General features: G+C 58.3%; 1 protein-coding gene across 1 annotated transcript in view; it reads right to left on the bottom strand.

Moving 5' to 3' along the window:
• Positions 1-26,122, bottom strand: part of Acox3 (acyl-CoA oxidase 3, pristanoyl) — a 38,965-nt gene extending 12,843 nt beyond the window's left edge. Inside the window, exons 1-13 of the mRNA XM_027939827.3 lie at positions 25,744-26,122; positions 18,921-19,078; positions 18,311-18,544; positions 17,662-17,736; positions 17,165-17,254; positions 15,588-15,731; positions 11,273-11,361; positions 8,109-8,205; positions 6,350-6,532; positions 4,986-5,108; positions 3,270-3,390; positions 833-955; positions 597-710 (exon numbers count right to left, since the gene is read on the bottom strand). Of these exons, the coding sequence (XP_027795628.3) occupies positions 597-710; positions 833-955; positions 3,270-3,390; positions 4,986-5,108; positions 6,350-6,532; positions 8,109-8,205; positions 11,273-11,361; positions 15,588-15,731; positions 17,165-17,254; positions 17,662-17,736; positions 18,311-18,544; positions 18,921-19,064 (1,537 nt within the window). The 5' untranslated portion in view covers positions 19,065-19,078; positions 25,744-26,122. The remainder of the gene's footprint in view (positions 1-596; positions 711-832; positions 956-3,269; positions 3,391-4,985; positions 5,109-6,349; positions 6,533-8,108; positions 8,206-11,272; positions 11,362-15,587; positions 15,732-17,164; positions 17,255-17,661; positions 17,737-18,310; positions 18,545-18,920; positions 19,079-25,743) is intronic.
• Positions 26,123-27,595: the final 1,473 nt, after the last annotated feature.

The raw sequence follows: 27,595 nt of genomic DNA, 5'->3' as shown, positions 1-27,595 counted from the left end.
GGCTGGGGGCTGAGGAGGGCGTGCTGGACGCCGGCAGTTGCCTTGCTCTGGCTGACAAGGGGCCTGGTGGCTGGGATGCCCTGCTCCTGTCCTCCTGGGGAAGAGGCTGGTGGCTCTTTATCCTGGGGATCCAGGGCCCTCGAGGATGCTCATCCTTTGGCCTCCTGTGTACAAAGCCCGGTGCCACCCCACAGTCCTCCAGATAGCCTCAGCGGACGGGAACCATTAAGTCTGCAGCAGTGCAGTGTGTGCCTGAGCACCGGGGACACGAGGGGCTCAGGACACACAGCAGGCAGAGGCCAGAGCACAGAGGCCTCTCCCATGGCCTGTCCCGGGGAGGAAGAGGTCTGGTGGCGGGAAGGGCACTTTCCTTTTATCCTGGAGCCAGCACCTCCGAGCCACAGGCACAGAAAGATGGCCCAAGAACAAGTCATTAAAGATAAAAGAAAAGGCCCATGCCACACCCAGGACCTCCCACTGCCCGGCACCCTAGCTAGCCACCAGAGACCCCCGTGGCCCAGCATTTTCTGGGGTAATGACAGAAAACAAGAGAGCCAGGGAAACCTCCTGCCCATGACCAGGGGGAAGGGACACACCTGCAGAGTCCAGCCAGTCCGCTTGGTGGGTGCCTGTGAGCCTCTGGCTGAGGATGCTGGGGTGGGCCTCCAGAAAGTCCACGGTCCGCAGCGGGCTTCTGAAGCGAGCTCCGTCTAGGACACACACTCCATGACTTTGGTGAAAGGGGCCCCCCAAGCCCGCCCTGAAGACACAGCGACCCCTGCCCAGCTCAGCGGTCACGCAGCGTGGCCCCTGCAAAGTGAGGCACCCCTACCTGGCCCGCAGTGCTCCAGGATGCCCAGCAGGTAGCTGCTCGTCTGCTGCAGCAGGACGTTGTTGTCACCTTCGTACGTGCAGTTCGGGTCGTTGTCATTCCTGAGGTCACCCAGGCGGTTCACTGTGACAGAGCCACAGGATCTGCATCATTTACCAAGCTCACCTGAGAGACGCCACCGCCACCCACAGGGGTGAGGAGCCCCATGTCCCCTGAACTGCCCCTGCGTCTCCGGCACTGACTCGAGACCCAGCGGTGCCCTGGGAGGGCATGGGAGGGGTGCAGGGCTACTGGCTGCTGGACCAGGGCTGTGGAGGGGGTGCAGTACCACTGGCCGCTGGACCAGGGCTGGGGGGGGCTTCAGACGGCAGCTGGGGGCTCCCTGCGGCCCAGGCCTCTGCACCTGGTAGCGCCTCCCAGCAGCATGGGGACCGGCCTGCCCACGGTCTCCACAGCGGGTCTCCAGGGAGCTGATTCCAGGGCTGCCCTTCCTCCTACGGCTGGACGGACCTTGCTTTTCAGCGAGAAACCTCAGCTGTCAGAAACGGTCCGTCTCACGGCTCCGTATGAGGCACTCTCCAGGCCCTCACCCACCTGGTCTCCCTCCTGAGATGGGGACTTTACAAGCACGAGGCTGCCCCCGAGGAGCCCAGCCTGCAAGCAGGGCGCCCGTGGCCACACCCACACGCTGTACGAACGGAGGCAGCCACAGGCTGAAAGGTGCCCTGCTGCAGGAGGCTTGTGGTCACCTCTGGTCATTTTTCAAAACACTAATTAATACCTTAAACCTAGATATGGGCGTTTACATTTGTCTCTGTTGACTTCGGTCTTACTGGTCTGGCCCAGTGTTTAAATAAGTTAAAAACCTTGATTCAGTTACTTTTGTTGTCTCCGGTATTACATGATTCAATTTCCTTATTCTACTTAAAACGGGAACAGGTGGGGCTGGGGATGGGGTGCAGTGGTGGAGCGCTTGCCTAGCATGTGTGAGGCACTGGGTCTGATTGTTAGCACCACATACAAATAAATAAAATAAAGGTCCACTGTCAACTAAAAAAATTTTTTTTAAAAATGGGACAAAGCTAAACTATTTGTAGTGTTTCTATGGGTTTTAACAACAAAAAACACCAGGAACTTCACCCAGAGGACGAAAACACACCTATGTGTAAATTCTATACATCCATGGTCCCCGCACTCCAGTGCATATCAGGGACAGCGTGCAGGCACGGAGGGCCATGCTGATGTCCAGCGGTGCTGGAGAGGCTCGGCTGGAGCAGCAGGGACGGCCAGCCACTCGGGGGCACGGCCATTCTGGGTCCTTGCTGCACCCTTCACCAGCTGGCAAGAGCCTGCAGAACCTCCCCAGGCCGGGAAAGAGAACAGCTTTGCAGCTGAGCTGTGGGGCGAGTCTGCGGCCTTCTGGGAGAGCTGGTTGTGAAGATTTTCCCACAGGAAAATTAAAGATTTTCCCACAGGAAGCTGTGCAGATAAGCTGCAAATAATGACACTAACAAGTGCCGGGGACGATGGCGCTCGCCTGTGATCCCAGCAGTGAGGGAGGCTGAGGCAGGACGAGCCCAAGTTCAAGGTCAGCCTCAGCAACTTAGCGAGGCCTGGTCTCAAAAGATGAAAAGGGCTGGGGTGTAGCTTGATGTAGAGCACCCGGCTCTGATCCTCAGTACAAAAATAAGAAGATAAAATGGAAGTAACCATGATTCCAACGCGGACAGCCACGGGAGCAGGGAGCAGCGCCGGGCCAGAGCCCAGTCAGACTCCCACTGACTCGCCACGTGAACTCACTCAATCCCGGCAGGAGCCCACACCACAGGCAGACCTGAGAGCCCGAGCACCACGGCTAAACTGCCTTCAGTGGACACCAGCGAGGGCTGGCCTGGCCTCGGGGGAGCTGGCTGACCCTCTCAGCCTCGTGTCAGCTGCCTGAGGACCCGCCAACACCAATGGAGCACTTTCCTTTCTAGGCATGAGCACTCGTACCAGTTTCCTGCCGAGTCATTGACCAAAAGCTTGCCTCTCCCTGCCTGGCCTGCGCCCTGCCTGGCCCCTGGGGCCCCTCACATATCCCACCTGCTGCCTCATTGTCCAGGACATGGGTCAAGAAAGCAGAGGGCGCTGTCTGGGGCAGAGGTCAGCAAACCACACTGGGCATGGTTCATGGCCAGCCTGTGAATGCGTGGTTTCTGTCGGGGCTGCTCGGGCCACTCAACATTGGCAGGGCGGTGTGGAGATGGCCACAGGAAGCCTGGGAGGACTGGGTGCCTGGGGCTGGGTGCCTGGGTGCCTAGATGCCAGGGAATTCCATTCACAAGCACAGGCAGCGGCTGGGCTTAGCCCATGGGCTGCAGCGTGCTGACCCCTGGCCTAGCATCAAACAGCAGGGATAAGAGCAGAGACCACCGCGCGCTTCTCCAGAACCTACTGGCCAGATAGCCGTGTCCACCGCAGGCCTCCCGGCACTCCTGGATTCCTTGCTGGGCAGTCCATGAGGCCAGAGGCTTGCCGGCCGATGCCAGAGCATGGATCTCGCGCCCGAGCTCTGTCTTTGGGTGGGGAATCCAATGAGAATGGGTGAAAAGACCCTGAGACTGCAGGTCAGGCCCCAGCATCAGCAACGGCATCAAGGACAAAGGACCGCATCCCCCGCTCTAGTCCAAGACCCCTGCGATTCAGAGGAGACCCAAGCTTAATTAAGGACAGGGAGGGACGCACCCAGGAGTGGACATGGCATTGATAAATGCCACGCTCTGGGCAGCAGACAGGCCTCAGGGCCACGGGGTGGGCAGCGGGAGCCCAGCAGAGGAGTGACGGCTGCCTCGGCTCTCGGAAAGCCCACGGAGCCCAGGCGAGTGGGGAGCCAAGAAGGTGCTCTCGCAGAAGGGCCACAGAGCAAGGGAGGGAACCCCCACAACACCAGAGACACGCCTCCCTCCAAGGGGACAAGGGCCGGGATGGGAGCTCACGGCTGGGGCTGGCGGAAAAGCCCTGACCACAGACAGCACCCGGCAGGGCTCTCCCCCGCAGGACACTCGCTGCCTCGCACCCAACCCCGCACACATCCCCTGAGTCCTGCTGCTCTACTTGACATTCAGGAAACAACTTAGAGAGAGAGAGAGAGAGGGAGGGAGGGAGGGAGGGAGAGAGAGAGGGAGGGAGGGAGAGAGGGAGAGCTGCTAAAGAAAATGACCCACTTTACAAGGGTTTTCAAGTTCAAATGAGGGCAACTTCGAGCTTGTATGGTGTCTGTCTGGGCCAAGGAAGAATAAGCCTGGTTGTGCCCCGCGCCACTGACACCGCAGAGCCAGGACTCGTGCCAGGGAGAAGCCTGCCAGGCCCTCCACCTGTCCCAGTGCCCAGGGACTCTAGTCGCTCACTCCGCGTTTACACCCCACATTCCATGGCATGCAATGCGGAGGGGCTTCCAGAACCCGGAGCCCGACCCCGGCTGCAGCGGTCCTCGTCTGTTTCCAGGGGCACTCATCTGGACTCAGTCTCACTCCACGCAGGCAGCGGCCCACGGGGGGCGGCGCGGAAGCCAGTCTGTGCAGTAGAACTGGGACGGGCCGCCTGACGTCGTGCTGATCTCAGTGGACCTGCAGGCCACTCCTGCACAGATCCTCAACTGTCAACTCGACTCCCGTCAGCAGGACTCAGCCTTTGTACGTTGTTTATGAAAGGATCAGAACCATGAAATCCGCTGAGGGGCTGGTAACGGGGATTTTGCAAAACCATCACATTCTCAAAAGGAGAACAAGAGCTGAACTCAGACGGGAATTAGGAGTCGTGTCAGCACATGCTTGAGAAGCCAGGGCGTGCACGCAGCCCAGACCGCTGCAGTCGAAGCACGAGCCAGGTCCCGAGCAGCTGGCACGGCCGAGGGACACGTCGTGGGCCCTGTGCTCACAAATCAACACATGACTTTGTTTAGGAATCATGGCTGGGATGCGGCTCAGTGGTGGAAGCCTTTCTCACTGACGGCCCTGGGCTCCACCCTCAGACAAGACAGGAAGGGAGAGTGAGACAGGAGGAAGGGGTCACGGAGGGAGGGGAGGGAGAAGACCTTCAAATCAGCAGGATCTGGGCTGCTGGACCTCAGCAACCCGAACCCTGTGCACTAAGCAGAGCATGGACGCCTCACCTGCCTGGGCCCGTGGTCCCCCCGCATCAGGCCTCGCTGCAGCTGCATCAGGTCCAGGAAGAGCGATCTGGAGAAGTGGTCCAAAGCATAGGCAGCCGCCAGGTAGGGGAGCAAGCGCCATTGCTACAAGAAACCAGACATGGCCCGCGTCCTCCTGAGGGGCCAGCCACTGCCCATCCAGTGACCTCAGGCCCCCGGGAAGTCCACTTGTGAACTGAGAGGACACTGCCTGGTGCACAGGCCGGCTGGGCCCCAGCCTGGGCTTCCTAGGCCTGGGGCAGGTAACAGTCACGTGGTCAGGAAACTAGGCTCAAGGGCAGAGAGCGTGGGCTTTTCACCTGTGCACATCAGCACAGGACGGGGACAGGTGAAGGGAACCCAGCCAACTGCCACCACCAGGGTCCCACATTTGCCAGGCACCAAAGGCTGTGCCGGCTGCCTCCGCGTACAAACTTATCCGATCCCTGAGACCCGGGAAGAGTGTCACCAGCAGCACCACACAGACCCAATACTGGGTATGGGGCCGGGGCACTGGCCCAGGCCCTGCCTCCCATCAGGGTGGGGCTGGGTTTGTGGCTGAGCTGCCCTGGCTCCTGACCTGGAGCTGGAGGAGGGGGCCGGGGTGGGCAGGCCGTGGGCTGCCCAGGTACGGACAGCACCCTACTCCCCTCGGCATGGAGGCACCTCAGCCTCAGTGCACGGAAAGGTGTGCAGTAGTCACACCCCGCAGACTCACTGGACACGCCTGCTCACGCACAGCTCGGCCCCCAGCCTGAGCAGAGCTACCCACTGAGCTCTGAGCCTCACCATCTAATCCTCGGTCCCCACCTGTGTGGTGGGGATCACAAGGCCATCGCCTGGCTGCGAAGGCCCGCCGCACAGCCCCAGGTCCAGCAAGGCAGGGGCCTGCGCCTCAGGAGCCGGCATATGGGGGGGGTCAGCTCCCCGGCTGTGCCTGCCTGGACTGCCACCTGGGCGTCTGTGCTGAGCCCTAAAAGCCACCACAGGGGACAGGGCTCCACACTCACCTGTTGCTTCTGACAATCATTTCCTGGGAATCATGTCTCAGGCAAGGAATGGATGACAGGTGGACAGGCGGCCCACCACCTGCCACAGCTGTGGGACCTCAGGGCCACATCAGGTGAGCATGCCTGCTGCCCAGACCTCGCCCGGCTGGCCTGCCCCGGCCCCTGCTGAGGCCATTCCACACACAGTTCTTTGAACTACAAGCCACCCGGGGCACACCGGGGCCTCGCTGCCTGCGGCCACACCCCTTGCCTGTCCCCTTACTGCCGACGGCTTAGACCAGCTCCCAGGAGCCCAGAAAAGAGGCGCCTGGGCAGCAGGGAGCAGGAAGCCCACACCTGCAGCTGGTACTCGAGCACGGGGACCTCCTCCTCCTCCGTTGGTCCAAACTGACACCGAGTGGCCGAGAAGCGGAGCGCGATGGACACGGCCAGCTTCAGGTTCACCACCGACATGCCGATGATGCACACCCGGCCCGAGGACAGGCTGCCCAGCGACGCTCCGAAGCGCTGCCTGGTGTCCTGAGGAAGAGAAGCAGGCACTGCGCGTGGGCCAAAGACGAAGGTGACCTTGCCTTCCCGTGAGCCCTGGGGCACCCAGAGCCAGCCTCCCGGCACAGACGGCGGCTGGGCCTGCAGAAGGCAGCTGCCACCAGTGAACCATGGGCGGAGGAGGGGAGCCCAGCTGCGGGAGGAAGGGGCGCTCCAGGAGGAGGGAATGGCAGGCCACAGCTCTGCAGGAGCCCTCCTTAGGGACCAGGCCCTGTGTGCACCGGGCGGTAGGCAGCAATGGCCTGGGCGGCTGGAGGGCAGCAGGGTGCCCACAGTCTGGGAGTGCATCTCTGGCCTGACATTCTGCTGAAAAAATAGGTTCCTTTTATCCCTAACCCTGTGGATTCCCCTGTCCCTGTCAGAGGACCTGATCTAAGGGCTAACAGATGCGCGTGTTCTGTGTCCCTGGGGAGTGGGAGGGTCTCAGAGCACCTCCAGTTTTCACCTCTGGTCACGTCTCCTCCTGCCATAAGCAGTCAGGGTCCCTGGTGGGGCTGTGGCACGTCCAGTACACAGCCTCCCAAGGCCCCGTCCCCTCCCGCCTGGCTGCTGTTACCCCAGGTGTTGCGTCATCTTCCAAAACACTGTGGGTTGGGGAGACGCACCCCAGCGCCAGTTCTGCTGGCGTGGGAACACGTGCTCACCGTCACTCGCCCCCCCCCGGCCCCCCGCCGTGCTGCCTTGAGAATCCCAAGTTCAGGTGACTTCTGCTCACTGCCATCGGACCTGAGGGCTCCAGGACTTTCCTCTGAAGTCCCCCAGCTCCTCTCCTGCTCCTGCCCGGCCGGCGTCTGCTCCCCTGGGAGCATGAGGTCCTCCACCCAAGCACCCCGTCCTGTCCGTCTGCAGACTGCTCGTCCACACTCAGCCTCCCCAGGGCCTCCGCGGCCGGTGGGCATCAGGGGCCGCCTGCCCTCGGGCTGTCCTGTGGCCTCCAGAGTTCCTTCTCCAGGCCCCCGGCTTCATGTCAGGGTGGTGTTTTCACAGCTCAAGGTCACATGCTCCGTGGCTTCCAGCCGCAGGGTGCTCCGTCTTTCCTTGTGTGTCCCTTACCTCTTCTCACTGCCAGGTGACGCGGGGGTCCCCAGAGTGCCTTTCTGATGCCCATCCTTGGGCTCAGTGCTCTGGGCCGTGAGTCACAGCCCTGAGGCTCCAGCTCAGCCCAGGGCCACCTCCCCTCAGGCCACAGGCCTCTGGGGAGGGGTGGCGAGTCCTGGACGCAGAGAACCCTGCTGGTTGCCAAGTGTGGAGTCCTCCAGCGGCCTCTCCCTGTGGACCCTCAGGTGACAGCACTGGGGAGAATCCCCCAACTGGAACCCCATGGGCGTGGACACCCCAAATCAGCCTGAGCCTGCTGCCAGGCCGGGCTCACCCTGCAGCTGGCACCCTGTGACCAAGTCCCTGCCCTGGCTGGGGACACAGAACCCAAGATAAGGAGGCGTGCCCAGGGCCTCCAGTGGCAGGGCCTTGCTCAGGGCTTTGGCAGGCCCTGCAGGCGAGGTGCCCGGGGAGCACTGGCCACACATGCCCTGCAGAATCCTCCTACCTTGAAGGGGGTGACATAGGTGCCCTCAGGGGTGACATCCCCCGTCCTGTTCAGGAGGTCCTCACGAGGAATCCTGACCTTGTGGAACATGGCGAATCTGTGGGGAAGAAAGGGCGGCTTCTGTTAGGGGGTGGCCCTGGGCTCCCTCCTATCCCCAGAGGGCAGCACAAAGGTGCCACAACCCCAAGGACAGGGCGTGTGCTGGCCTGCACATGGGGGAACACACAGCCAGGACCCCGCCCCATGGGACAAAGGTGTTCCTGGAGAACGCACAGGGCATGGGGCAGTGCAGCACCTGGGCTGCTGGCAGGACGGCCGCTCTGACTCTCCTCATGTGTCACCTGCAAGCCGGAGCCCCGGGTGCAATGAGTGCAATGGAGGTTTCAAAACCCGCAAGACAAAGCAAAGAGCTGTGTGGCCACCTCGTCCACACTCGGCCTCCTCTGGCCTCTGCAGCCCCTCCCGCTCCCCAAGGGCGGCCGGGGGTTCCTGGTGCGGCCGGGGAACCCAAAGGAGGTGACCTGTCCCTTCTGAGTGCTGAGAGATGATCACATGGTCACCTTTATGGTTGAGCATGAGTTAAACACTGAAGATATTGTGATGGTCGTCAGGTCAGGGAAACCCCTTTGGCAACAGCCTAGGCGACACGTTACGTCAAGGGATGTGCGTTCTGTAAACTGTCCCCAACTCAAAACCCCAAACACAAGCCAGACACGTCGGTGGTTCCTCAAGCCACCCAGCCAGTGACTAAGATCACTCACAACGTCAGAGAGGACGGCTCTTGTGAAACCAAAGAAGACCTCATTGGTGGTGAACAGCTGTCCCGGCTGGGGACAGGAGATGGGGGACGGCCTGCTGGACAAGAAGGTGTTCCTTTCCCAGCACCTGTCCTCCTTGAAACCTGGCTTGTGGACGTCCCCTCTCAGTCCACCCTAGCCGTTTCCATCAAACACCAGCAGGAACAGAGACGCTCTGACACTGCCACAGCCCGGTGAGCCCAGCCCACACCCACTCCCCAGTTGCCTGCACCCCGTATGCAGGGTGACCCTCACCTGACCTAGCCTCTCCAGCAGCCGGGTCCACCAACTCAAGACACCTGGACCCCCCAGGCTCGCTCCTGGTCTGGGCCCTCCCTGCCTTTCCTGGGCAGCCTCTGGTGCTCCTCAGAGGGCAGCTGGGCTGCAGCCCCCTCCAGGAGGCCCGTCACGGCTCCCCACCCCACAGAGGTGGGTAAGGTGTCCTCTGCCCCGGACCCCACAGGTGACCCTGTTCTGTGCAGGTCCTGCTCTCTTCACCCCTTTCAAGATCATTTATTGTGGAAAAAGTGGTAGCAGTGAGCAGGTGAGCCTTGGCCACTCACGGGAGTCCCCAAGGTGTGTGGCTGCTAGAAATCCAGGCGACCCTCAGCCGTGTGGCTCAGTGCCAGGAACAGCCCTAAAGCAAAAAAAAGCAGGACCACAGAGGCAGGGCTGCGTCTGGGCCGCGGGCGCCCTCTGCTGGGCAAGCCCGCCGCTGGCGGAGGGAACGAGCCAGGCTGGTGTGGGAAGCTGGGCGCTCCCCAGCTCCACGACCTCCTGCGGCCAGCGTGTGGGCAGACACCACGGGCCCCACAGCCGGGACTCTGCTTCAGAGGAGCTCTTGGCTTCTCGGGCCGACCCCACTGCCCACAGGGACTCGGGAGAGGGGCGTTCCTGGCCATCAGAAGAGCCTGGCCACGTCCACGTGTCTACTGAAGCGGTCTCACCGGTGCTGCGGGGGCACCGTCCACCTAGAGATCACTCTTTCTCCAGAAGCAGGAGTTGATTCAGGGGAGCCAAGGGCAGGTCGTTCTGTGTGCTCCCAAATGATGCTGGTTTGTAAGGTTAGTGGATGGTCAGCAGAGGCCCTGCGGTGGCCGAGCTGCTGGCCACGCACACCTGCACTCTCAACAGAGGAGTGACGAGACCCGCTTTTCTCAAGCTGTGACAAAACCTGCTGTGACCAAGCAGAGATGGGAGACCCTCCCAGCCCAGCCCCCGACTACTGGGGAGGGAAAGATGAAAGGGGGTTTCTCCAGGCGGGTATCTGGCGACCACCTGGCTCACCTCCTCCTGGAGGCCAGGTCACCCACTGTGGCAGCTGCCGGGAGTGGCCAGCCGAGCCACACGGCAGGGCAGGACTGCTCCCCTGCACCCAGGACCCAGGCTCCCACAGGAGCCTCCAGGGCTCAGGGACCCCCTCTCCCTGTGCCCAGGATCTCTCTCGGGCCGGGCTCACCTGGAGCCAGTTCTGGGTCCTGTGTGCAGGGGGAGGGAGGCACCGACACAGTTAGGGCCAAGAGCCCTCTCCTGGCTCCTCCTTGGGACCACACAAGGGACTGACATGGGGACACACCACTGCACGGATGAGGACCCTGGCCAAGAAAGTCAGCTGAGGTGGCACAGAGCTCATGCTCTCGATGTCCCTCAGTGACAAGACTCCCGGGGCCACCGCAAGCTGGCTGCGCACCCTGGCGCCTCACACTGTGCTGTCCCCAGTCACCTGGCCACCTCCTGCTAAGCGCAGGCCTCTACCTGGACATGAAGCTTTCACTAAAGACTTCTCGGGCTGCTCCCAGCCAACGTCTGCACATCCACCTGGGCGCTCGGAGCCCCCCACACCTGCACCAACCCTGCTTCACACCTGTGCTGGGAGCGGGCAGAGACCCCCCTGTGCTCACCATCTTCCACCCAGCACTAAGCCAGTTCCTGCCCCAGCAAGAGCCACTGAGTAGGTTTCTGAGTGTATCAAACTCATCAACCAGCAAACCTCCTCCGAGTTGCACAGGATCACCAGGAGCAAGCCCAGGGCAAAGCACAATTGTGGACAAGGTCCTAGGGTTCCGAGCAGGGTGCTGAGGCTGAGCCCCGAGGACCTGGCAGCAAGGAGGTGGCCTGGCACCCAGCTTAGCCCAGGCTGGGGCCCCCAGGTGGAGGGAAGGGGCTGGGCCTGGCCTGAGGCCTGGGAGCGCCACCTGCTGGAGGGGACAGCTATTCGCAGGCAGGCAGGCAAGGGTCCCCACCGCCTAGAGCGGCCCACGGGAGCCTCCAGGCAAGGGCAGCTCTGAGGCTCCTGCAAAAGCCCAGCTCAAGTGAGGGTTCCTGGAGGGGCAGCTCTGTGACCGCCAAGCCCAGCCCGACACTCACCCATTGTCCAGCCCGTTCTGCCCAAGCTTCTTCCCTATGTCGCCAACCATCACCCCTGGCATGGGAAGCAGGGTCTTTGGGTCCCGAATCTGTGAAGTCGTGGGGAGCAACAAATGGTGCTTGTTAGGATCACAGGAAAAGCAAAACGAGTGTGGCCAGACCCGTGGCTGAGCTAGGGGCCACTCTGCGCAGCTGTGGGTCGCGCCATCTCCTCTGGGAGCGTCAGGCCCAGGGGCTGCCCTGGACCTGGGAACCGGCGTCATGTGGAAACAGGCTCTGTGCAGATGCCTTGAAGGCTGGTCTCCAGACAAGGTCACCCCAAACACCTGGTGGCTCTAAATTCAAGGACAAGGATCCTTACAAGGGACCAGGGAGACATATACTCAGGAAGCCACGTGACTGGGGTGAAGGCAGAGACAGGAGAGAGGTGGCCATAGGCCAAGGATGCCCAGAGCTGCCAGGAGCTGGGAGAGGCAGGGAGGGGCCACCCCACAGCCTCAGAGGGAATCCCTGCTGCATCTGGACTTCAGACATTCAGCTCCCGAAATGCAACCAGAGTGCCCAGCCCCCAGCGTGCAGCCTGTGGAACTGAGAAGGCGGCTGTCCGCTGTGGTGAGGCCGGTGGCCACAGCGCTCTGTGGGGGCAGCTGCAGGGCCGGAGTCAGGGCTGACGGTGCGTGCTACCTGAATGCCACCTGGAGGTCCTGCCACAGCAGGGTTCCAAAAGAATAACAACATGGCGGCACGTATGTGCGGTGGGAGGGACGGTCGAGATTTGTGGCAACTCTCCACTCACCAAGATGGGTTTCCAAAGGCCTACTTATCTAAAAACATGCAGAGCCAGCGGGCTGACCAGCCCTCACCTCTGCTCCGTGAACGGGACACGGCTTCATTCCATGAGAATGTTAGCGCGGGGACTTTTGGTCGCAAAGGAGCGGCCACCACCTGCCCCTCCAGAGCTCAGAGGCCGCGTCTGGAGACATGTGGTTGTCCCAGCTAAGGGGCAGCACTGGCGTCCTGTGGTGGAGGCCAAGGCTGCTAAACACCCTAGAGGGCACGGATGGTCGCAGGACCGCCGTCCACTGAGGTGTGGAGGAACCCCGATGGCAGGGCGGAGCCCCGGCAGAGAGTGCTCAGCACAGAAGAGAGAAGAGCAAGAGAGAGGAAGGAGAGGAAGCTGAGGTCAGGTCACTCACAATTCATGGGTCTGCGTCTATGTCAGCTTTTATCTGGTAAAGCAATGGTCTAACTTAATTGAAATTTAAAATAAAGATATTTAAAATATTTAAAGGGCCAAAATCCAAACACAAGACATATTCTCCCTTTTCCAGTCTTTCAATAAGGCTCAGTGAAGAGTCAGAAGCAAATTTTAAAAAATCTTTTGAAATAAATGCCATTTAAAAAGCAGCTCAAAAAACAGAAATGAAGAGTGGCCGGCTTGGCCCTTGACTGCCCCGAAGGCCAGGAGAGAGAACCTGGAAGGGGAGGGGGCTGCGGGGGCCTGGAGGGGCTGCAGGAGCAGGCGCCCAGGGGGTGGAAGCTGGCGCTCCCTTTTCCTTTTGCCCCTGGTGCTGGGAAGTGAAGGCTGTGCTCTGCTCCCCCCGGGTGTGCAGCCTCTCCACAGGCCCAAACGCCACAGGGCCAGGTGACCATAGACCAAAGTCCCTGAAACCATGAGTCAAAATAAACCTTTCCTCCTTTTAAGTGCATTATCTCAGTGATTTCGTCACAGCAACAGAGAGCTAATACAGAAAACTAGCACCTAGAATCGGAGTCATTGCTGCGACTATATCTGACCACGTATAGCTTCAGAAGCCTTTGGAATTGGTTTGCAGGAGAATTCAGACAAGTTTGGTGGAGCAGGTTAGAGAAAGCCTTGGTCGTATAAACAGCTTCATGGAAAAATCTGGTCCAGCTCAGAAGAGCAGAAGGTGATAGTAATTCAGACAGTAAAGGCCAGGCTCGTGACGTTTCAGATGGGAACAGGCCTCTGTGGGGAACTGGATTGGCACTGTTCATGTTCCTGTGTAGACAAAGAACTTGTCTACATTTTCTCTGTGTTCTGACATTTTGTGGGCCTCCAGTGGACGGCAGGCCTTGGCATTGTCCACGGGGTGCTGGTGTTGGTTTTTTTGTTTCTTTTGGTACTGAGGATTGCACTTGGGGGCTCTCGACCACTGAGCCACACCCCAGCCCTGTTTTGCATGTTCTTTAGAGACAGGGTCTCACTGGGATACTTAGCACCTCACTTTTGCTGAGGCTGGCTTTGAACTTGCGATCCTCCTGTCTCAGCCTCCTGAGCCACTGGAATGACAGGTGTGGGCCCCTGTGCAGGGCTGGTGCTGGTGCTGCAGGCATACAGGGGCCATGGAGGCTTCCGCCAAGATCCCTTAGGAATCCCGAGAGGCCAGGGGTGTGGGGCAGGGTCAGAATTCCTAGACACCCCCCACAGAGGGCCACATGTGACGCTGGGAAAGCAAAGCCCAGGCCACAATGAGATGCCGCAAGCTGGAGATATGAGGAAGGGCCTGCCTGCCACGCGGAATGCAGGCAGCGAGCAGAGCCAGGCCCGGGGAGAGGCCAAGTGCTCTCGGCCAGCAGGGCCGCAGCAGTGGGGCTGCCTGGGTTTTTTATTTTATTTTTTTAGTACCAGGGGTTGAACCAGGGGTGCTTTGCCTTTTCTTATTTTGCATTTTGAAATACGGTCTCACTAAGTTGCTGAGGCCCCACTACATTGCTAAGGCTGGCCTTGAACTTTCTATCCTCCTGCCTCGGCCTCCTGAATCGCTGGGATTACAGGTGTGTGCCACGCGCCTGGCCCAAGCACTTTCGAGTTCACATCACGCCACTATGTGCCCAAGGTGCCAGAACTACAGGGTTAAATGTTTGCCCTTCTGGGTTTTGGTCTTGCTTTGGTCTAATTCCTTCGTTCTATGGTCTATTCTTCCTTTGGAATTGGGAATGTCTATCCTGTCCCACCACTGTATCTTGGAGGTACGTAACTTGTATTTTAAGGAGCTCACAGCTAAAAGTTTGCCTTTGAGACTCAGAGACTTTGTATTTGCACTTTTGAACAATGATGGGACAGTTAAAACTTTGGTCTTTCTTGGAAATTAACTGAATGCATTTCACATTATGAGGTGGACGTGAGACAGGCCTGGTGGCACATACCTATCATCCCAGCAACTTGGGAGGCTGAGGCAAGAGGATTGCAAGTTTGAGGCCAGCCTCAGCAGCTTAGCAAGGCCTGAAGAAACTTAGCAAGACCATGTCTCAAATGACAAGACTTTTACAAGCTGGGTGTGTAGCTCAGTGGTTGAGCAGAGCTGGGTTACCCCAGTACCAACAGAGGGGGAGAGAGAGAGGCCTCTGGGGGCCAGGGATGATAGGACATTATGGTCTGAATCTGAAATGTCTCCCAGAGGCCACGTGCTGAAGGCTTAGCACTTGGGAGAGGATGAAAACTTTAGGGATGGGAACTAAAGGAGGAAATCACATCCGTGGGGCATGCCCTTGAAGGAACCCTTGGGACCTCAGCCCCTTCCTCTCTCCCTGCTTCCTGACCAGCTAGAGGCCTGCGGGTTCACACACACTTCCACCAAAGGCCTCCCGTGATGGGCCAAGCAACCATGGACAGAGCCTCTGAAGCCACAAATCAAAGTAAACCTTTCCTCCTTAAAAGTAAATTATCTCAGACGTTTTGTCACAGCAGCAGACAGCTAACACAGAGGACGGAAATTATAAAAACAATTGGTATTTTTCAAGTAATGGAACAATAACACTATGAATGCAAGTTTTCAGTTCATCCAGAAGTAAAATGATAATGTAGTGATTATAAATATCCTTAAAACTCTTGAATCAAGGAAAGACTTCTAAAGACAAAAGTAGAAATAGTCAATGTCAACTTATCTCAGGAATATTTAATTGTGCAGTTCACATCTCACACTTCCACACTTAAGGGACTGCCAACCCGAGGGCCCCTCAAGCCTGCGAGCACCTCCACCAGCCAAGGCTCGGGACTCCACTCGCCTCCTCCTGTCTCTCCCCTGGACTGGCAGCTCCACTGGGCAGGACCCACAGCGCCCTGCACACCGTGGGCTTCCCTGGACGCCTTGGAGAACACACGATCCTCTGAGCACCTTTGGCATCAGGCTAACCACAGCCTGCAGTGCTGCGGCGGGCGGCCTACAGCCGGACAGCCCAGCGGCTCCCCCGGTTCCCCAGGCCTGCACTCGCAGAAGCCACAGGGGCCTCAGGCACCCCCCCGCTGGTCCCCCCTCGCTGGTGCCCATCGCTGGTCCCCCTGGCACCCTACCTGCACCACAAAGGAGTGCAGCCCGTGGCACTGGCCCCCTGGCGTGTACAGCTGGGCAAACACCACCGCGTGAGTCGCCGTCTTGCCCATGTTGCCAACCCAGAATTTGGCAGCTTCAAAATCGGGCGAATGTATGACGAATTCCTGCGAGAGGAAGAGTGACACCGTGGTCAGCACCGAGGCGCACGCCTCCCCCAGGTCGTCTTCTGTGGTCAGCATCTTTGGCAACAGTCAAAAGGAGGCACTTTGACTTCCTTTACTGCAAAGTGGGCCTTATTTTTAAAGGAAGCATATCCCACGCCTGTGATTTACAGACTTGAGAAATGACAAGCAACATTGCAAACAATAAAATGGACGCAAAATACTCTGTCTGCTAAGACCGCGCTCCTCGCCAGGCTGAGTGGGAGGGCCGGGCACCCGCGCTTCCTCCACGGGCCCTGGACTTCTCCGGGGTGGCAGCCTGTTCCACCTGCGGTCTCTCTGGTCTACAAGCTCCACGAATGAGGCTATCCCCGAACGCCCAGGAGCCCCGTGGACACACGGGCGGGTGAGGGACCAGGGCAGGTGTGTGAGGCCAGGGCAGGTAGGCAGTGAGAGATGGCAGGTGTGCGAGACCAGGGCAGGTGTGCGAGACCAGGGCAGGTGTGCAGTGAGAGGTGGCAGGTGTGCGAGACCAGGGCAGGTAGGCAATGAGAGATGGCAGGTGTGCAAGGCCAGGGCAGGTGTGCGAGACCAGGGCAGGTAGGCAGTGAGAGATGGCAGGTGTGCGAGACCAGGGCAGGTGTGCAGTGAGAGGTGGCAGGTGTGGGAGACCAGGGCAGGTAGGCAATGAGAGATGGCAGGTGTGCGAGGCCAGGGCAGGTTGCGAGACCAGGGCAGGTAGGCAATGAGAGATGGCAGGTGTGCAAGGCCAGGGCAGGTGTGCGAGACCAGGGCAGGTAGGCAGTGAGAGATGGCAGGTGTGCGAGGCCAGGGCAGGTGTGCAGTGAGAGGTGGCAGGTGTGCGAGACCAGGGCAGGTGTGTGAGACCAGGGCAGGTATGCAGTGAGAGATGGCAGGTGTGCGAGACCAGGGCAGGTGTGCAAGCCCAGGGCAGGTATGCAGTGAGAGATGGCAGATGTGCGAGACCAGGGCAGGTTGCAAGACCAGGGCAGGTGTGCGAGCCCAGGGCAGGTGTGCAGTGAGAGATGGCAGGTGTGCAAGACCAGGGCAGGTATGTGAGACCAGGACAGGTGTGCAGTGAGAGATGGCAGATGTGCGAGACCAGGGCAGGTGTGCGAGACCAGGGCAGGTGTGAGTGAGAGACGCAGAACTCAACGTGCAGGTGACTGGACCACGCGCACGCAGCACCAGCCCTGCTGGTGAGCAGAGCAGTGAACCCCACAACAGTGGTGTCCTCTCTGGCTTTCAGGGTGCACAAACCAGAGCACCTGGACTCTACCCTGGGTCGTGGGGCACGGGTACCGGCTCTCCAGCACCCGGGAGGCTCTGTGTGCATCTTGGAGCACCGGCCGGGATGGGTCTCCTCGTTAGTGACCACCCCACTCCCGACACTCCCAAGGGGAAGGGGCGCCCACCTGGGTGGCGGGATCGTAGTGGGCGGTGGTGCGGATGGCCTTGGTGTTGCTCCCGTGACTCAGCTCAGTCAGAGCGAAACAGCCAAAAATCTAGGAGTCCAAGTGCAAAGTACGTAAGGCGAGCTGTTCCTGAGGGCCTGCCCCACCTGTCCTGGCAGAACTGACTGGGCCTGCCCATCGCTGTTCACCTGCCTCCCCAGCTCTGACCTGGCTGCGTCCCATGGGACCGGGTGCCACCTCGTGAGATGACAGGCAGACCAGCCACAGCCCTCTCTGGGTCACAGGGTGGTGGGGACTGCTCCGGACCCCGGAAGCAGCGCCAGGCCCCGGCTTGGGCGGGCAGCAGAGCCCACTGTGTGTGGGCTGGAGAGTGGACGTGGCCCGAGACTCCCCTTAGATAAGATGGCCACAACCTCCAGGGGCCTCTCCTGCCGCTGCCCTTCCCCAAATCCCAAGAACAGGGAGGAAGGCCGGGCCATTCTTGGCGCTGACCTTACCTCTGTGTTGAAGATCTTTTCAATGTATTTGAAGTGTCTTTCAGAACCGGAGTTGTAGACTGCCGACCCGAAAACCTGCAAGAACACCATTGTGTAAACAGACGGGGCTAAGAAGCTGCGCTGCTCAGGAACTGGAGGCCGACGTGACATCAACACGGTCCCTGGCTCCGCGCCACCATGCTGGCTCAGCGAGGCCCCATGGGACAGGGGCAGCTCCTCCCGAGGTTCGTCTGCCCAGGGGCCTTGGATTCCACTGGCAGCAAGGCCCGGTCCCTGGCCAGGCAGCCTGCAGGCACCTCCGGCCTATGACAAGTCCTGAGCCGCTGAGAGGGGCCAGGAGGACGGTGAACAGCAGGGAGAGCCCCACCGCCACCGACAGCACACCCAGGACGAGGGCCACACCCTGCCCAGTCCCCTACCAGTGTGTGGGAAGGAGGCAGTGGCCACCTCCCTTCGGCCCGCCTTCCTATTCCCACTGGTCACACACACAGCAAAAAGGAACACAAGGCCCCAGGATCTGGCATGGGCCTTTGAGTTTCATCCAAGTGTGCAGCTTTGCCTGTGGTTTGCTGGCTACCTGGGGAAGCATGGTGGTGGCCCCCGTCCAGCTGCGTGTGGCCATGTGCAGTGGCCTGCGCTGTGCACTCACCAGCAGGTGCAGGAAGCACTTGGTTGCCAGGGACCAGTCGTACATGCCCAGGCAGTGGATCAGGGCCCAGACCCTCAGCGGGCTTGCTGCCAGGTCCTCCACACTGAAGAAGCCGTACTCCAGCACCCGCTTGCACTGAAGGAAGCTGAGCTCCCGGTACTTCTCCAGGGGCAGGTCGGCCCCACGGGAACGGGCGAAGAGAGGGTCCTTCTCCAGAGCCGAGAAGATGGTTTTCTGGAAACACAGGAGGCAGTGCGGCCGACTTGGAGGAAGGACGGGACTTCATTCACCCCCACCCACACAGTTCTCAAGGCTGGAGCTGCCGGGGACACAGTCTAACCCAGGACCAGCGAGGAGACGGCTGCCACTCCCAACTGAGGGACAAGGGGCTTGAGGGTAGGAGCTTAGACTGGGGGTCTGTTCCTGTCTCTCTGGTCGGTTCCCTGAGGCCCGTCCAGGGTTACAAAGACGAGAACGGCCCATGGTGGCCCAGGATCAGCTTCTCACAGAGGAGGCAGCCCCAGGACGCCACGCAGCTCAGAGCTGCAGACCCACTTCCACCAGGGGACGAGGACGCCGGCAGCACACGCCGCAGCGCCACGCACCTCACCTTAAAGCGGACCACGTCCTCGCCTTCCAAGAACAGCAGCAGCTCAGCGCCACTGAAGGATGCGCGGGCCCGGTACCTGCTCAGGGGTCCCCTGGGGAAGTCTGGCCACAGGGCACGGGCGCTTCCTTCCAAGGTGGGCGCCATCCTCTGCCGTCAACCTGCGGAGGACACTGCCTGAAGCAGGGTGGCAGGTCACTTTCAGATGGCCACATGCCTGGCCAGGTGCCACCACCCAAGCAAAGCCAGCCCTGACCTGAGGGGACGGCAGGCAGGGCCCGCACAGAGAAGGGGTGCCATATTCCAAAAGAGAAGGCGAGGTGACATTTCTCACCCCCACTCCTGGACAAAGGGTGACGAGGACACAAAAGAGAGCTAAGAGAGGTCCCGGGGCTGGCGCTGGAAGGACCCGGGAAGTGGGTGTAGCAAACAGATGGTAGGCGAGGGGTCCAGAGGGTACTGGGGACTTGGGCTCAAGCAGCCTCGGCTCAGCCTGAGGACACCACGCAGGGCTTCCCTGGGAGTCCAGCAAAGCAGCCTGGCCACACACCATGGTACGTTACGTTCCTGGACGCGGGCCATCTGTCCCAGGCTTTGGTCCTGTTCTGTCCCCAACATGCAGACACCTGCCTCTCCACTAAGAGAAAAGGGCCCTCAAACAAGGAATTCAGGGACTTCTGAGTCGGCTGGCCCTCTCCCAAGACCTCAGCTGGTGGCGGTGCTGGAGGAGATGGCTGTGGACCCGGCTCTCCACAACCATGGAGCCTGGGGAACTGTGAAACGCTTCTAGGTGACTGCTGAAGTACTCCAGAGCTGGACTCTGCCCTGCACAGTCCACAGTGCCAGTAAGAGGGAAAGGAGGGACGTGGCCACCAAGCCCTGCTTGGGGGCCAGGGAGTGCGCTCTGCAGACAGGCCCCGGGTAACCCTCCCATCTCTGTCCCTGTGGAAACAGGTAAGAGCTGAGGAGCACAGGGCCACTTTGCAGCAGGGAAGAGGCAGCGGAGCTCTGCGGCACCCCCCAAGGTCAGCCTGGGGGGACCCCAGGTCACGGGAGGAGAAGCACACGAGGAGCAAGCGACAGGGGATACTACGAAGAGCAAGGCAGGAGCAGCGGGCAGGAGGGAGAGGCCACGTGGAGACAGCTGCCTCGCAGACAGACTGAGGAGTCTGTAGACTTTCAGCTGGACTGAGTGTGGCCAGCGGGATGTATCCTACAAGTGACGGTGACATAAGAACAGCAGGTCAGGCTGTGCCTGCCCTGGTGACTCCATGGTGTGTAGAACAGCAGTCCTCAGGCTGTGCCTGCCCTGGTGACTCCTTGGTCTGTAGGACAGCAGTCCTCAGGCTGCGCCTGCCCTGGTGACTCCATGGTGTGTAGGACAGCAGTCCTCAGGCTGTGCCTGCCCTGGTGACTCCTTGGTCTGTAGGACAGCAGTCCTCAGGCTGCGCCTGCCCTGGTGACTCCATGGTGTGTAGGACAGCAGTCCTCAGGCTGTGCCTGCCCTGGTGACTCCTTGGTCTGTAGGACAGCAGTCCTCAGGCTGCGCCTGCCCTGGTGACTCCATGGTGTGTAGGACAGCAGTCCTCAGGCTGTGCCTGCCCTGGTGACTCCTTGGTCTGTAGGACAGCAGTCCTCAGGCTGCGCCTGCCCTGGTGACTCCTTGGTCTGTAGGACAGCAGTCCTCAGGCTGCGCCTGCCCTGGTGACTCCTTGGTCTGTAGGACAGCAGTCCTCAGGCTGTGCCTGCCCTGGTGACTCCTTGGTCTGTAGGACAGCAGTCCTCAGGCTGTGCCTGCCCTGGTGACTCCATGGTGTATAGGACAGCAGTCCTCAGGCTGTGCCTGCCCTGGTGACCCCATGGTGTGCACAAGAGCAGTCCTCAGGCTGTGCCTGCCCTGGTGACTCCATGGTGTACGGGACAGCAGTCCTCAGGCTGCACCTGCCCTGGTGACTCCTTGGTGTGTGAAACAGCAGTCCTCAGGGTGTGCCTGCCTTGAGTAACCCCGGAACAATCTCTCCTGCCAGGCACCACCATAAAGAACACACCTATTTTTTATAAAAACGTATACATGCCAGCCAGGCACAGTGGCACATGCCTCATGAGGCAGAGGCAGCAGTATCTCAAGCTCAAGAACTGCCTGGGCAAGTTAGTGAGATACTGTCTCAAATTAAAATGCAAAGTCTGGAGGTGTGGCTCAGTGGTAGCAAACCCCTGGGTTCAATCCCAAGGACAAATAGTAAACAAGAACTCAAACATGCCAACTATCAAACATAATCAGAAGCACCTGGACTCACAGACCTAATCAGACAACACCCATCACTCAAGACCCCGAGGCTGGACACAGCAGCACCTGGACTCCATCACCTGGTCACTGCTCACATGCCTTTTCCAGGAAAGTCGCCACAGCAGCAAACCTCTGCTTCTGTCCCCTGGGCTTCAGCACGGCATAGCTTCTCCCGTGTGATGACCACACACAGCCCTCTGCACGCTGACACGTCCAGTCTGCACCTGCAACTCTGCAGAACTGGTTTGTCCTAACCCCTCTCTGACGACCCCCAGTGGACAGTGTGTTCGTCTCTCTGCCCCAGCTCTAGGCCCAGCAGCCTGTCCTCTGTGGCGCCTTTACCTATCTTATTCTTTCTGCGACCTCTCTACATATGACGTGTGCTTTGAGGGTGACAGGTACTATTATCAACAGAGACTGGAATAAAAGACCCTGTGCTTGCCAAGCCTATGGCTATAGGGGGACCTGCCAGTATTCAGGGAATCCCCACCACAGGGCGTGGCACAGCCCGTGACTTCATTGTTACTCAGGGAATTCTGTCACTGGGGAAAGACACAAGTATGTTTGCCCATGTTAATGACACAGGTTAATCATGGCACTGGGCCCATTAAAAAGAGAAAACTCAAACTCCTAACTGGGAATCGAGGAGGGGAAGTTGGGCTGACTGTAAAGAAATAAGCATGCAGGAGAACTCCACAAACCACTAGGTGCCAACCGAGGAGGTCACTCAAGGAAATGGTCCACTCCCAGGGAGGCACAACCCACCAAGGTTGATTTATGAGAAGCAGAAAATCAGCGTAGACTACAATGACTGAGAAGCTGAGTTAGCAACCGAGAAACTGGGGTTCAGTTATGAGATCTGCCAAACATTCAAAGAAAAATACCAATCTCCACAAACATGTCCCCGAAGCCAAGGAGGTGCCCACGCTTCCCAAGTCATCCCCAGGCCAGCATGACCCGGACACCAACAGCAGACCAGGACACAGGAGAAAACCCAGGCAAGCGTCCCTCACACACAGATGCAAAGACCCTCAGCTGAACTCCGCAAACTGAACCCAGCGACATCTGACCAGAGATCATGTGGCAGGAGCGCCTGGGCCCACCTGGGAGGGCAAGGCGGCTCCGCACCAGAAAGTAGCTCTGTGAAGCCAGGCCAGCAGGAGCAAGGCACTGAAGCTTGCACAGCGGGCGACAGGTGCAGAAAGAGCACCCAAGGAAGGGAACACTGCTGACAGACGCCGCCAAGCCAGGGACAGGGAGCTGCACGTCACGGGACCCAGGAGCAGGCAAGCTGACCTGGTGCCAGCATCACCGCATGCACACCTGTGGAGATGCTGCAAGGTGCCATCAGTGGGTTCAGTCTTTATGTGTCAATCAAAAACATTCTTAAATGCTGGGAGCCTTGGCACACGCCTGTGATCCCCAAGTACTTGGGAGACTGAGGTGTGAGGACAAGTTCAAGGCCAGCCGGGCAACTCTGTGAGAGACCCTGTCTCGAATTTATTTTAAAAAAGGAGGTGTGGACTGGAGTGTAGCTCAGTGATCAAGTGCTTGCCTAGTGTGTGCCAAGTCCTGGTACAACACCAGACCACAAAATATAAATAAATAAAATTAAAAGAAGGAAATGTCATCACCCAGATAAAAGCCATCTACAAACAGCCCCAGGGGACCACCAGTTTCCAAGACAAACACTGATTTGAGCCTTGTGGAGCTGATAAATCAGCTGAGCCAGGCTGCAGGCCCCACACCAAGATGGCAGAGGCCTTCGCTTTGACCTGGGCTCCTGCACCAGGCCCCAGACAGGCCAAACCAGACGGACTCACTCATGCTCGATGCCACAGGACCAAGCTGAGTCTCGAAGGCAGCGGCCTGCTGGGCTTTGGATCTGGGATGTCCCCCCAAAGCCCACGTGTTACGGCTTGGCACCCAGTCAGGAGGCACTATTGGAAGATGCTGGGACTTTAAAAGGTGGAGTCTAGTGAGGGTCCTTGGGTGATTGAGGGAAATTGTGGGACCCCAGTCTCTTCTTCCTTTCACCTCCTGTCCACGAGGTGAGCTGCTTTGCTCCACTACCCGCTTCTGCCACAACGTGCTGCCTTGCCACAGGGCCACAGCAATGGGGACAACCAAACTGGCCGCACTGGAACCTCCAACACTACAAGCCACGGTTTTTATAATCGGACTGTCTCAGGTGTTGTGGTGATGGAAACCGAGCAATGCCGTCCCCATACACAGCAGTTTTCCTAGAAACCGGCAATTCCCATCAATGTAGTAACACGTCCCCTCTGCTTCAACCCTTCCACAGCGCTCGGCTGCTTTTCACAGGGTGCCATGATAACTCAATAAGACAGTCCTTTCCAACAACCAGAGCTGGGGCAACTGGACACACACACACACAAGATTAACTCCGTGACCCACAGATCCAATGAGCCCAAATCATAAAACTCAGAAGAAAACATAGGCGTGAATCTTTGTGATGGTAGGTTAAGCAAGGCCTTCTTAGATATAGCAATGGAAGCACAATCAACAACAAAAAAAATCAAGGAAATGAGATCTCACCCAAATTAAAATGTTTGCTGCAAAAACCACCTTCAATAACCTTAAAACTCAATAATAAGACAGGTATCCCGAGTTAAAGTGGGCTAAGGACTAGAACAGACAGTTGTCCAAAGAGACACACAAAGGGCCAATAAGTCCAAGAAAAGACGCTCAACATCATTTGCCATCAAAAGCCAATCAAGAATGCAATGTGATCCACTTTATCACCACAAGGACTGCCTCAACAAAGAGATCAATAATAGCAAGTACTGCAGAAGATGTGGAGAAGCCAAACCCTTGTGCACTGCCATGAGGGACAGAGAATGGTGCCACCACATGGAAAGACAGATTGGCAGTTCCTCAGACCATAGGACCCAGCAACTCCACTCCTAGGCACGCACTCTGGAGAACTAAGACTTAGTCACACAAACACCTGTACATAAACTTCATTGCAGCATTGCTTATAGCATCTCCAGAGTGGAAACAACCCAAATGTCCACCAGTGGATGAAGGGGTAAACTATGCATGGCAGATCTGCCCAGTGGGACATAACTCAGTCACAAAAAAGGAATAAAGTACTGATTCATGACACAATATATATGAACCCTGAAAACATGATTTCAGTGAAAGAAGCCAGTCACCAAAGACCACAGTCATATGCTTCCTATAATAGGAAACATTCAGAAAATGCAAATACAGAGAGAAAGAAAGTAGGATTAGTAGCTGCTGGGGGAATACCAATCCACTCCTAATGGGTCCAAAGTTTCTTTCTGAAAATGTTCCATAATTACACAGTGATGATGTTTGCACAACCCTGTGAATATATAAACAACCACGTAGCACACAGTGTAGACCATGGGATGTGGAGTCTATCTCAATAATGCAGCATAAAAAGGGAAAAATAAAGCACCCCACTTGGCAGAGGCAAGTTCTCCACACACCAGCAGAAAAGCCCAAGAGTGCTTCTGCAGCCCAGGGCCTGCTTCCTACTACCCTGCACACGCTTCTTCCTGTGGCCTGGAGCACCACACACCTCCCTTTGCCCTCCTCCTGTCTCCTCGAAGACCTGTCCTTAGACACCCACCCCATGCACCATCCCATCCACACAGATGGTCCTTGGTGTGTGGAGAGCTCCCACATCCATACCTCCTGACCCCTGTGCTTATTTGGCAGCTGGCTGGACAGCCCTCTTCTCTCGAGTTCTGGAGATGTTCAAACTGAATGTGCAACACTGAAATCACCCCTGACCCAGCCTGCCCTCCTGTAGGCCCAGTTCACACTGCCAGTAGCCCAAGAGCTACCCACACTGTAAACCCAAGACCATTCCTAGAAGTCCCCTCCTCATGGTGCCCAGATTGCTTATCAGGGCCCCACTCTATCAATACCTCTGCCACATATGGCCCTATTAAACCTAGCATGGAACCTCCCATTATTGAGGAAGGACTGTGTGCAGGTAATCGCCAGGGAGTTAGCTTTTTGAAGTGAAACCAATTGCCCAAGGTCCTACAATTATTATCAAACAGAGTGACTCCAAATCCTATGATCCTATCCAGTCTCCTCTGGTCCCATTGCTATACCATGCCAAGAGGATTCAAAGCCAGACTGCCTGGGTTCAAATTCCAACACTACAGCAAGGTGCCTGTTTGCCAAGCCACCTCTCCTTGTGTGCTTCAGGGACAGTGCAAGGCAATGTTTGTCAGCACACGCTGTCTAAGCTGTCGCAGTGCACAACCGGATACTGGCAATAGTTGCTGACATCTGTTAAGTGGTGGCTTTCACTGAAGCCAGTTTTTCTTCTTAAAAAAAAAAGAGAGAGGCTATACTTTTGGTCTGAGGTCCTGCACAGAAGCCCCCCAGGCACCAGTGCAAACCAAAATACTGCACAGTCTAACTAAGGAAGCAGCCAGGTCACCAAACACCATTTTTCTGGAAACTGGACACTTCAGCCAATCAGGGCCTCATTATGAAGTCCCCTGGCTTTCACCCCTACAGAAAAGTTACCTGGGGTGACCCGTGGCCTGGTCTCCACCTTTCTGCTTCCCGGTTCCACCTCCAAGTCCCACTGTCAGGGAGCTGTCACCCTGCAGAGTCCCGGTTGCCGAGATACGTGACGTGGACGCCGGCCTGTCACCTGCAGCTAAACCTGTCGTGACGCAGTCTCCTCTCCGCGGCGGGCGGTGATCTGAGACACTTATGCTAGCGTTTGGCCCCAGCGGCTGCCGGGCGCCCCGGGGTCACAGCCGCGGCCCGCTGCCCCGCGCCCTTCCAGGCCTCGCGCGGTCCGCTCTGCTCCGGCCCCGGCTGCGCACACGGCGGGCTCTGGACGGTCGTCCTGACGTCGCTACCGCGGGCGGAACCCCGAGGTTAGCGCACAGGCGCGGCCGCTCCGGGGCGCGGCCGCCGCCTCCGCTCCGCCTTGCAAGGGGCGTGGCCTTCCGCTCCGCCCCGGGGGCGCGACCCACCTTCCTCGGCTCCGCCCCGGGGGCGTGACCCACCTTCCTCGGCTCCGCCCCGGGGCGTGACCCACCTTCCTCGGCTCCGCCCCGGGGCGTGGCTCGTCCGCATTCGATGTCTTGTCCCCTCCCATCAGGGGGGTCTTCGCCCCTGCTCCTAGGCGGGTCCTGCCCTCTCGTCTCCACGGCTCCAGGGCGTGGCCTGTCTGTCCCCCTGACGTCTTCGCTCCGGGCTCCGGTTGTCCCGGAAAGCCGCGGCGCGGACCACGTGGGCTGCCGCTGGTGGCCGCGGCTCTCCCCGCACGTCGTTGTCGGGCGCTTTTCCCGAGCGGTCCTCCTGGCGGGCCGCGGCGGCTCTGCGCAGAATCCCGGGAGGCGGTTTAACTTGCAGACTCCCGCCCGGCCCGGAGCTGCCCCATCCGCCAGTGGGCTGCGCCTTTTCAAATTAGCAAGCTGGCCTAGTGCTCGCGAAGTTCCAGAACCGCGGTGCCGCGCGGGTCCCCAGAGGGAAGCGCGGTGGCGCACGGCCGTAGCCTACTCAGTAACATACACCTCTCTCTGTGTCTATCGCACACATCCTCACTCTCGCATTTTGGGATCACCTCCACATCAATTGCCAGCACCCAAATCCTGTCTCATGGTCTGTTTAAACTTGCACAGAGAGAACCAACTGGGCTGGGCAATTTTCCATATGAAGAGCAGATTAGCCCAAAGGTTTTTTTCCATGGAAAGGGAACTAAAAAACAGGTGGTGTGGTTGTGGGGAAAAGAAAGATGCTAAGTCGAATTTTAGAGATGTGTCAATTTTAAGACATCGGAAGCATATCTGGGTGGTGATTCAGTTGGGAAAGTCTCTTTCTAATCCTGCTCTACCCTAAAATATCCTTAGTTCCATGATAACATTATTATTCACACTTACCACTCAAAATCGGCTTATGATTTCAGCTACTGGGACTTTCCTGTTGAAAAGCAGAAGGAAGGGATTAGAGGATGAAGCAGTCTCCTGCCAAGCAGTCAGGGTGGAAGTCCCTTCTCAGGCAGCATTGTGGCCCAGGTCTGAGCCCATAGGAGCACCTGGGATTGTCTGCAAACCAAATCAATCAGTCCAATAAGAACACATGCTGCTATTTTGCAGATGTTTGAAGATACTGTTGAGAGTCACAGAATATCCACTCATTACAGAATTCACACCTTTAGGTCACAATGTCTTCCCAAACACAACTAGTAAGTTAGGTTCACGTTTTATTAACAGAGAAAAGCATTATTCCAATTTGGAAACCGTCAACCTAAAATGAGTGGTAAAGATAAAGCCAGATTTAAAGATAGGTAGTTAGGTAAATCGGGTCTAATACGGAGTAAAATCGAAAATGAACGCCATGTTGAGAATGGAGTCCGAGAAAA

Source organism: Marmota flaviventris, chromosome 7 (genome assembly GCF_047511675.1).
Source record: "Marmota flaviventris isolate mMarFla1 chromosome 7, mMarFla1.hap1, whole genome shotgun sequence".
NCBI lineage: Eukaryota > Metazoa > Chordata > Mammalia > Rodentia > Sciuridae > Marmota > Marmota flaviventris.
This window is presented reverse-complemented; position numbering and strand designations above follow the sequence as displayed.